General features: G+C 58.1%; 1 protein-coding gene across 1 annotated transcript in view; it reads left to right on the top strand.

The window, feature by feature from the left end:
- The window catches only part of SIX1 (SIX homeobox 1), a 3,087-nt gene extending 1,753 nt beyond the window's left edge, over positions 1 to 1,334 (top strand). The window contains exon 2 of the mRNA XM_085315055.1: positions 63 to 1,334. Within this exon, the coding sequence (XP_085171181.1) occupies positions 63 to 351 (289 nt within the window). The 3' untranslated portion in view covers positions 352 to 1,334. The remainder of the gene's footprint in view (positions 1 to 62) is intronic.
- Positions 1,335 to 10,103: the final 8,769 nt, after the last annotated feature.

Raw genomic sequence — 10,103 nt, forward strand, 5'->3', positions numbered from 1 at the left:
GCCCCGGGCGCCTCCCGCCGCCGGCCGCGCTAACGGCCCCGCTGTGTTTGTGCCTCGCGCAGGGAGAACACGGAAAACAACAACGCGGCCACCAACAAGCCGAACCAGCTCTCGCCCCTGGACGGGAGCAAACCCCTCATGTCCAGCTCCGAGGAAGAGTTTTCGCCGCCGCAGAGCCCGGACCAGAACTCGGTGCTGCTCCTGCAGGGCAGCCTCGGCCACGCCAGGAGCTCCGGCTACGGCCTGGGCGGCCTGGCCGCCTCGCAGACCGCGCACAGCCTCCAAGGGCACCAGCTCCAGGACTCGCTGCTGGGACCCCTCACGTCCAGCCTGGTGGATCTGGGCTCCTAGAGGGCGGCGGCGGCGGCGGCCCGCGCCGCGCGAGAGGAGCCTTACCTCGGGGATAGAGACCCTCGGTTGTACATAGCGGACAGCACACGGTTTTACAGCTTGCCCGGTGATTCTTAACGGGGCTCTCGGCTCTTTTCACACGACCCCGCATCGGCTCCTGGGCCGCTCCCTCCCCACCCCAGCGTCTCCCACTATCACCATTATTATTTTTTTTTCCACGTAGCCAAACGCAGAGAGCAGCAGAAACCCTCTTCCCTTCGAGTTCAAACGAGCTGCTCCCAGCGGGAATTACCGAAAAAAAAATTAAAATAAAAAAATAAATAAACCCAGCTGGATCCGATTCCACCCGAATAAAATCCAGCCCCGCGGGCGAGGGGCAGGGACGGGCAGGGCGCATCGCTGCCCGGCCACCGGGGCCCCGCAGGGCCGGCGCGGAGCTGGACGGAGGCAGAGGGCCGAAGCCGCTGTGCAGAGCCCTGTGTTGTAGCGGGAGGAGGGAGGGGAAGTTACGTTTACATTTTTCATATTTAGAATATCAGAAAGATTTCGATGTAGTTTAAATTAAAGGCAAAAAAAAAGCAATGAAAAAGCTGCAGTATTAGAGTTTAAACAAGTGCCTATGTCTTAACGTGGACGTGCGAGGCGGTTAGCTAGAGAGCTCCCGTGAGCGAACGCCCCTCAGGCTGCTTTCTTTTTCGGTGGTGAATTGCATCGATGTGGCTAAAAATTAGGAGTTTAATAATAATAAAAGTTGCCGGCCGTTTCCTTCTAAACGAGTATTTCTTAGACTGCCCCGCCAGCTCCATGTTGATGTTGCCTTCTCCTGTCTGTCCCTGCTCGCCACCTTCCTAGTTTGGCTTGCAAAGAGTCTGCGGACGAAGCTGTCTGTCTTGAGTATTTGTTACCGGAAATAGCATGTGCTTTCAGGTTTATTTTCTATTGTACCTAAACAGTCTAAATTAAACAACGCTGATGGCAGAACATCGCGGCTGCACTTTTCTTTGCAGGGATGAGCCCCGTGCCCCCGCCGCCCGCCAGCCTGGAYGTGCCCCGGGCCGGGCCCCGGGTTTCCCGACGGGGTCCCCCGTGCGAGTGGGACAGGTCGTTTGCTTTGCAGCCTAGGGAGGAGGAAGGGCGGAGGGGCAAGGCGGGGGCCCGCGGCAGCGGCTCCGCGGGGCCGAGCGGGCGGCAGCGGCCGGCGGCGGAGAGCGGCCCGCCCCGTCGGGGCCACTGCCCGCGGCGGGGCCTTTCCTGGCCCGGGCGCTAACGATGCCGATCTCCYGTGTTAGCGTTTTGCATCATTAAGCTCGGGTTTATTTAAGTCGCCGCCGTGTTTGTTCTCGGGGTCTTGGGCCATGGAGAAATGTCACCCTCTGCAGGAGGGTCTTCCCAGGCCGCAGCGCTCCGCACGCCTCTCCTCCGCTCCGCATGCCTCTCCCCCGCTCCCCGAGCGGGCAGGAAGCCCTCGGGACGCGGCGGCGGATCCGACCCCGCTGCGGCTGGAGCAGCCCCCGCGGCCTCCCCCGCTGCGGCCTGCGGGGCAGCCGGGGGCCCGGTGCTTTGGCCGCGCGGGTTATGTCGCCGCACTATTCCCCCGCCTTGCTTCGGTCTAGCATCGGCCGCCCCGTCGGGGCCCCCAGCCGAGCGCCCCCGCTGCAGCCCGGGCCCTTTCCCGGCCCAAAGCGCGACGAAACGAGGGCGGCTTTTCCGGGGAGCCGCCGCCGAGCGGCTCTGCGCCCCGAGGACGGATAAACTCCAGCTCCTGCTTTTCGCTTTCCAAGCCGCGGTCTCGGCGGAGAGAAATAACAAATATTGCCCGGGGGCTCCAGCTCCGCGCGGCGGAAAATCAGAGCGGGCACTCGCGAACCAGCGGCTGTTTTCAAAACAAACAGCGGCCAAGGCGCTTCCTGCGCGCAGGCTCGACTTGCAGGGGGGCTGGGGGTCAAACCCTCCCCCGCAGCGCAGACCTCCGGGCCGGGGCTGCTGCAGGGCCCGGAGCGCTGCCGCCGCCGTCCGGGATCGCTGCCCACCCCAGGAGCCAGCACTGCTCCGACGGGGCGAGGGATGTGGTTGCAATTAGGGCTGAGCGTCGCCGGGGGTGGGGGGTGATGGAGGATGCTGGGGAAACCCCTGGGAATAAATTCTCCGCCCTGCGAGGAGGAGAGGGGCCCGGCAGGAGCGGGGAGGCCCTGGGGCTGAGCCACCCGCAGGTTGCCCAGCTCTCGTCGGGGCAGGTTGGACCTCGCAGCGAGCTTCTCCCGGGAAAGTCAGCCCGAGGAGGGGGCTAGGGGCTGTTTCTCACCTTGCTCCTCTCCGTGTTTCCAGCGGCAGGAAGGAGTTAATGCCATCTCTCTCCCTGCTCACCCCCCAGGACAGATTTCACACTGTGTTCAGGTCAGCCAAAAAGGAGAGGAAATGGAGAACAGCAGAATGATTAATTCTACCTGCTTTTCCCATGAGTGATCACCTGCTTTCGGGGTCATGAATAGCAGGTAGCTCTCTCCGTCTCCAGCTCTGAGAGGCTCATTTGTTTGGTGACAGCTGAGTGACAAGACCTGAAATCCGAGCCCTCAACTTTGCCTGATGTGTGGATAAAACCCTGGATGTTCCCTCAAACATTTCAGGAAATGAAAGTTGTAACGCGATCCCTTGTGCGCCCACATCTCCCCCAGCAACACACAAAAGCTCAAAGGAACCTTCTCGGATTAAATTCAGCCTGGAGAGGATGGAAGGAAAATGGAGAGCAGGCTGAGAAAGCTGGAACTGGCAGGCTTTTCTTCAGCACTTATTGGAAATGTCTGTCCAAAGCAGGGATTTAGAAAGGTCACCTCTACCGTAAGCTCCTCTTCCTCCAGCAGATCAAACCRGCAGTCCTCTCCCCCCTCACCTATCCCCATGCAAAAAGCGTTGGGGGCAGCCCGCAGGGGGGTCACGCTTAGCTCCCCCAGCAGGAAATTCGGCGTACAAAAACAAATGCCAAATGGGAAAACATCTCCGCCACCCCGGCTCCCTCCTCATTTCATTTCCTGGGTCATGTTTATGGAGCRCTGGCCCGGGCCAGCACTCGCCCGCTCTGCCGGGGCCCAGCCGGGCCTCTCCGTCCCTACAGGCCCCCGGCGCTGGCCGGCCCCGCTCCCAGCCCCGCGACCCTGTGCCACGTGCTGGCAAATCCACCGGAGGGGCCCGCAATGAAGAGCGGATGCGCGCTTAGCTGAGGGATTTAAAAGCAGCATTTTCAGGCCCGGCTACTTAAAGTTCACATATCCATATCGGAAATGCTAGCTTTGAGCCTGGAGCACTGGTGTCTTCAGGAGACCTGTGCACTCTATGTTGTAAACCAGGCTTGAGCATATCATTTTGGATTTTTTTTTTTTGAAATTTGTATTACCTACTGAGCACACAATCTTGAAAATTTTGGCATTGCATTATTTAATAATTGCTTAACTATTACTGGAATTCTTAACACTCCGCAGAGCTGCAGAGAAGCCCTAGCACATGCACCATGTACCTCACCTCGGCGCTTGTCCCCTGCTCCTGTTTTTCTCCAGTGAGCAGACAGCAGCAGGCAGGCAATGCCCGGGAACGCATGTAAAACCTCGCTGTTTGYCTGCCCAGGTGCTTTTTTTACTGCCCGTGATTCTGCATCCATGGATGGGCTAACTGCAGGGTGACGCTGTTGGCAGTGGGAGCCTGTATCTCTGCCTCCAGCRGGTTCTTATGCCACCGCCAGCTCTCCCATGCCGGGAAATGAAGTGGTTCTTCAACCTACCCCCTGTGCAGAGCTGCTGTTAACAGCGGCAGACGGGGTAAAGGTGCAGCTGGCACAACCCTGGCAGTAGAAATCCGTCTTCAAAGGTGTATTTTGCTATCCCTCCTGGGGCTGAAACCATCAGGTTTTCCTAGGGCATGAGGTGCTAYGCGAGGAGAGCAGGAGGGGCAGAGGCTGCGTCTAAGGGCGCTTTGGTTCAGCGTCAAATGTCCACAGTAGCCTGAGCCGCYGTCATCTTTCCCAACTGGATGTGGACACAGCTTTAAATATAGATGCTGACCTCGGATGGAGGAGAACGTGGTTTAGTCTTCGAGGAGAGGAAGCGACCGAGCTCCCCAGAGCCTAGACGTTTATCAGCTTTTACGCCAGCAGCAGCCAGATGCTCTTGGGTCCGGTTGGACCAAAGGTGCGAGGCTGAACCCCGGCCCAGCCCCGGCCACCCCGGCTTCCCTCGTGGCCAGCCTGGCCACCTGCCTCGCCCCCAGGCGCAGGAACGTTCCCTCTTGCTCCTTGGGCTCCAGCACTTGCTCCCACCTCCCCAGATTTTAAATTGAGGTTGAAGTTTCTCCAAAGCATGTAATCCCAATCCTAATAATAAGGTTAAAGAGAGAGATTTAACTCAATTACAACTTCCTGTTTGCACGTGGCCAGAGCTTCCTGAAAATGCCTCCGTRAGCAGAGACACTCTTTTCCATTGCTGGGTTAGTTTTTCATGTACAGCCTATTTCTKTAGGGCGCTGGGTGCATAGGTTGCTCCATATGGTGCTTTGCCTGCTCACGGTGGATTTGAGCTATGGTAGAAAAGGCATGGAAAATCCTCACAACTGATTCTCAGGGTGGAAAAAAACAAGGAAAACCACATCTTTTCCACTTAAGGGTAGAAGGCTTTTCAGATCGTAGAGTTTGTACTGGCCCTGTTTCCCAGTAGGGGAAACTGAGACCGAGGCAGATGGAAGACCTGGTGAAGGCGGGAGCAAGGGCAGATGGCAAGGCGGCGGGCTGGTGCGCTGTGAGCCCACACCGCCTMCCGRTATAGTCCCCATAATAAGTGACAGYGGCTTATTACTACRTAGTAAAATATTCCTAATAATACAACACAAAACCAATYGAACAGAAGACAATGCGAAACGAAGCTTGTGGCTAACACTCCCTGAAGAAATTGTGTTTTTCTTTGGAATTGGGCGGGGGGGAGCAAATTAGAAACAATTGAAAATGAAGTTACATCTGCAAGCCATCAGCATGTTTCTCTTGAACTATTCCGGCCGCCTGCCTTCCCTCCGCCGCTCCRACTGCCCGATGTCCAAAACTCCAGTGTCTCGGAAAGGAGCTGCTGCGGCGGAGGAGAGCCAGCACGGCAGCAGCTTCTGCGTCCTCGGGGACGGACACGGTGACGACTGTCCCGTGTCTGGTACAGCCTGGGGCTGGGTGCCAGCCCAAGAGGTGCCCGTGTAGACCCAGGGGTGATCTTGCTGCAGAACCAGGGCCAACAGACCGGCAAGGCTTTGGCACTTSGTGCGTTCAACACAAGAGCCCCATCATACTGGGATGAATTGGGGGGTTGTTTAGGGCCTGGGACATCCCCTCCTCCCACCCCCCTCRGTCTGCTCCACACCGCCCTGGGCCTTCAGCAGCTCTCGGGTGCAGCCTGGGTGAAGCCGCGTCATCGTTTGGTACCACCAGGGCAGCTCAGGCTGCGACACATAACACTGCCGCCCCCGCGAGAGGAGGGAGAAGCTGAGATTCGAGCCGGGAGGAATCTCCGTGGGCAGAAGAGCAGCTCAAGCCAACATCCCCAAGGGTCCTGAAGGTGCYGGACGGGGAGGCACTCACAGAGCTYRGATTATTTCTTGGAGYGAGGAGTGCAGGCAAGAGGCTTGGGGTGCTGCCGTGGAAGCAGGGGCTCCGCGTCGCRCCCGGGAGCAACGGTACCTGCCCACGCGGACCGGCRCAGTCGCTGCAGCGGGCTGGCCTCGAGGTCTGGGCCGTACCAACCATATCTATTACCTCCATGCGTGGGAGCTGCTTCCGTGGCCTCCGGGGTGAAGGGTAGCTTGGATGCGGTTCAAGGAGCCCCAGGATGGCCTAGGGCAGGAGGAGAGATGTGGGCTGCTCGCTTGGAGTCCCTCACCCCTATTCTGCCTCTGGCCTCCCAACAGTGTCCTCCCTGCATCCTGACCCACCAGATTAATCCATCTCTTGATTGGTTAATCAACAGTCAACCATCCCCACTACCCCGCTCTGGCTTRCACCCATGCACCCAGTCACAGCCTAAATCAAGCCCAAATGGGAGGCATATGTTTTRGTAGGGAGCAAAGCCTGGGATGAAACCCTGACAACTTTCCAGGAGACGTGCTGATTTAGCAGAGTTCCTCTGGCTCCKCGACACTCAGGACATCCAACTAGCTGGTCACCCTTCTGGCTTATTGATCTGTGAGGTTTGGACATCTAGGCAGGAGAAGCGGAAGAGACCCAAATGCATCGGTACGAGGGAGACTTGTTCAAACTCCTTAAACCAGGAGGGAAGGAGACGAAATGAGACCTAGAAGCTGAAAGCTGCAAATAGGACMTAGACATGAATTATTCCTGTAGTGAAGGTAATTAAACACCCATGAAGGCCGGCATGCACCAGATGGCTCCGATGTCACTGTAGCTTTTTAAGCCAATACTAAGTGTTTTCCAAAAGATGGGCTGCAACTTTCACGGTGACTTCTGTGCACTTCCCAGGGCCCGAGCACGGAGGTGGCCRCAGGGGCCTGCTCAAACCCTGCTCCAGCCCCGAGGACCGGGGCATTTGGCCTCCCACCTTCCTTGCTCAGGGTGCCTCTCCGTCCTCCCGCCGCTCTCGGAGCCGCAGCCATGTGCCACCGCCGGCCCCCGCGGAAACTGCGCGTCCTGCCCACGCGACCGGAGACGAGGTGCCCACGCRGCCGGCGGTTTGCAGAGAGGAGCTGGCGGGAGCAGGGCGGGGGAAGCGGCCCGGAGGGGCGCGCGGCGGGAGACGCGGCGGCGCTGGCGGCGGCGGCAGCTCCGGAGGAAGCCCCGCGAGCAGCCGGACCGCAGCGGCGCCTGCGGCGCAGCGATGCCCGAGGAAGGCCGGGCTGCTCCAACGATGAAAGCCGAGGGGACGGTCGCCGGGAGAAGCCGAAACCCRCTGCGGGGCAGGGCCGGGGGGGAAAGCAAATAAATCCGGCGAGCGGAGGCAGTGCGCGCTTCAGCAGCCCTGCCCGAAAGCCCCGTATCTCTGCGCACGATCTCGCCTGATAAGATTGTTCTCCGCCGAAAATCAAAACCGCGGGGATTCCAGGGAGCTAAAGCGGAGCCAGGTTGTCCGCCCGAAAGCTGGGGCGCTTTCATGTGCGAAAATAATGGCCCTTGGCCGGTTTCCTTGAAAAGCAGTGGGCTGCCCCGACGCCTGCTCCGCGGGCCGACGCTCTCCCGGTGCCAGGGGACGCGGCGAGGGGACACGGCTGCCGCCCCTCTTCTTTAGGGACTTCCGAGACCTGCAACTGGCTGCTGCCGTGCAAGAGCCCCGCGCGCTCCTGGGTCATGGAGACGCTCTTAAAAGCTGGTTAGCAAGTGCAAACCAGAGGCTGCTTTTAAAACTGCGGAGAGTCGACCACGTACGGTTAATGTCTACCCAAAATAGAAGACAGAAAGCATAAATATATCCCAGACGTATGTGCRTCCCGACGAATGCACCTGGTAGAGCGTTCATTCGAACAACCCATCTGATTGCAGTCGTTTCCACGAGCAAGATTTGCAGGGTYAGACCCACGCTTGTGGTTGTAGAGTAGCCACAAGGTTTCGATACCTCCTGCTGCTCGGAGAAGCACGTCGCTGGGCCAGTGCCTCAGTGCTTGCCTCATCGGGTTCCCTCTGCTCTGAATACCAGGCCAGGCTTTCTTCCAACACAAAACCTGGCTGCAAAGAACTGTTTTTTGGGGAAAATAGCACCAGGGAGCTGTTTGGATGTGTCAGCAGCGGAACAGGCCTCCTCCGAGATGGTGGCCTGGGTCCTCTGCTCCACAGCGGGGACGGGATGGCCAATGCCTGCCTGAAACAACACTCGCATTTGTAGCACCAAGCCCTGAACGCCTGTGAGCATTAAATGCTRCTGAGATAACATCCAGCCTTGAAACGTCCGATGGGATGTTGCCCACATAAAGGGATGCAGAGAGCGCAGAGTCAGGAAACCCCAGTGAAAAGCTCAGCTGGGACCGTGGTGGCCCAGATGGGTTGGGCTGGACAAGTGGTGGGGTCACCTGAGCAGATCAGCTCTACTAAAAAATACCGAACACGAGTCACTGCGCCTCCTGCTCCCTCATGTTCTCTAAAGCAATCCTGGGGAGGAAATCCATGCAAAAATGTTTTTGCAGGTGGGATATAGCCCCTTTCGTCTAGCAGAGACACAAAGTTCCCCCAGCATCCACAGGCCTGTTGACTGCTGAGTGGAGAAAGCTGGATGCATTTGTGTGCGTGTACACCACACACACACACACACACACACACACACACACACACACACACACGTTATTTGGGTGACAGTCATGAGTAACCATGTCTGCTAGCTCTGCCCAGGGCCCATGTACCTTGCAGTGGCCTGCCTTCACCAGGGTGGATGTTTCTGGCGAAGCCCATGTGAAATGAAAATGCTTACAATTTTCTGAAATTCCTTAATCCTGCTTATTTTCTCCCTTTCCCCAAGAGATCAGAAGCCACAGTGGTCTCCTTGAGCCCACCCACTAATTGCAGGACATGAGCTCAAGCAGCTGCAAGTCAGAAACAGGATCAYGGGACCAAACACAACTAACCAGCACAGCTCGCGTTTGGGACCGGTCCGGTCGCAGCTGACCGCCTGAACGCAGCTCTGGAATAGCTTGGCAGGGACTTGCCAGCCAAATCAAAGAACGACAGAGGGAAAAGCTCCTTTTTGCCTTCGTCCTGCAGCAATCCTCGCTTCCCACAGGCGACCAACCGGCTACTGCCCGAGAGCAGCACATCCCAGTCCTGCTGGTCTGTCTCCCACTGGGATGCTCCAGTCGGACTCTSTCTTCCCTGTTTGGATTCTAGTTTTCTCAACACTTGACTGAATTATCTCTGAAATTTGCTTGAAAAGGCCAAGGCCTTCGGCGACGTTGGGGAGGAGGGGGGTTTCAGCAGCAGGCTGGCATTCAGCAGAAAATCCTCTCCCCAGAGGATGCAGAGCCCTGAGGAAGCCAGGCTAAAAAAAAAAAAAAAAAAAAAAAAAAAAAAAAAAAGGCTAAATTCACAGGGCTGTTATATGATGGGAACTGAGGTTATGATTTATCTCTCACTATATTCTTAGCAGACACAGCTGGAAATATTGGTAGCCAGATCCTTGCATGAATTAGTATAGCTAACAGAAGTCCCCCCTYCCCGCCCCGTGTTCGGATTCACAGATTTACACCAACTCACATTCCTTCCCAAAACTGCCCCGATTTGTGCCTGCTGGTGGTTGCGCTCTCGCTGCCTGGGCTGCCTCGATTTCCTGCACTGCTCTTCTCACCCTGCTTTCTGCATTTGCGCCCACCGGGCACGTTCAACCTCTCGCACCGGCTCGTCCCGCCGCAGCTGGCCCCGCGTGAGCGTGAGTGTGAGCGTGAGTGTGAGTGTGAGTGTGCGAAAGCGGCTCCGTGGGAGGACCGCAGTGGCGGCGGGGCCGCCGCAGGCGCCCGTAGCCGGGGCTGCAGTGCCACCTGCTGTCACCGCTGCCCTTCGCCGGGGCACCCCGCAGCCCGGCTCCTGGGGGTCCCCCCGCCCCGGCCTGGGCTCCGAGGCCGCGCTCAGGGTGCTGCGGAGCAGCGCAGAACTGCCCACGGGAGATGGTGCGTGTTCAGTCCGCTCCCCCGGGTCGCCCGTCGTCACCGGGTCACCGTCGTCGCCATTAACCTTGCAGCTCGGTGGGTAGTGGCTTCGCCCTGCAGAAAAGCCTAAAGGAAAAACATCATTTCCTGCACGGATG

This window comes from Rhea americana, unplaced genomic scaffold, assembly GCF_003343005.1.
Source record: "Rhea americana isolate MKP2758 unplaced genomic scaffold, rheAme1 scaffold_42, whole genome shotgun sequence".
In the NCBI taxonomy this organism is placed as follows: domain Eukaryota; kingdom Metazoa; phylum Chordata; class Aves; order Rheiformes; family Rheidae; genus Rhea; species Rhea americana.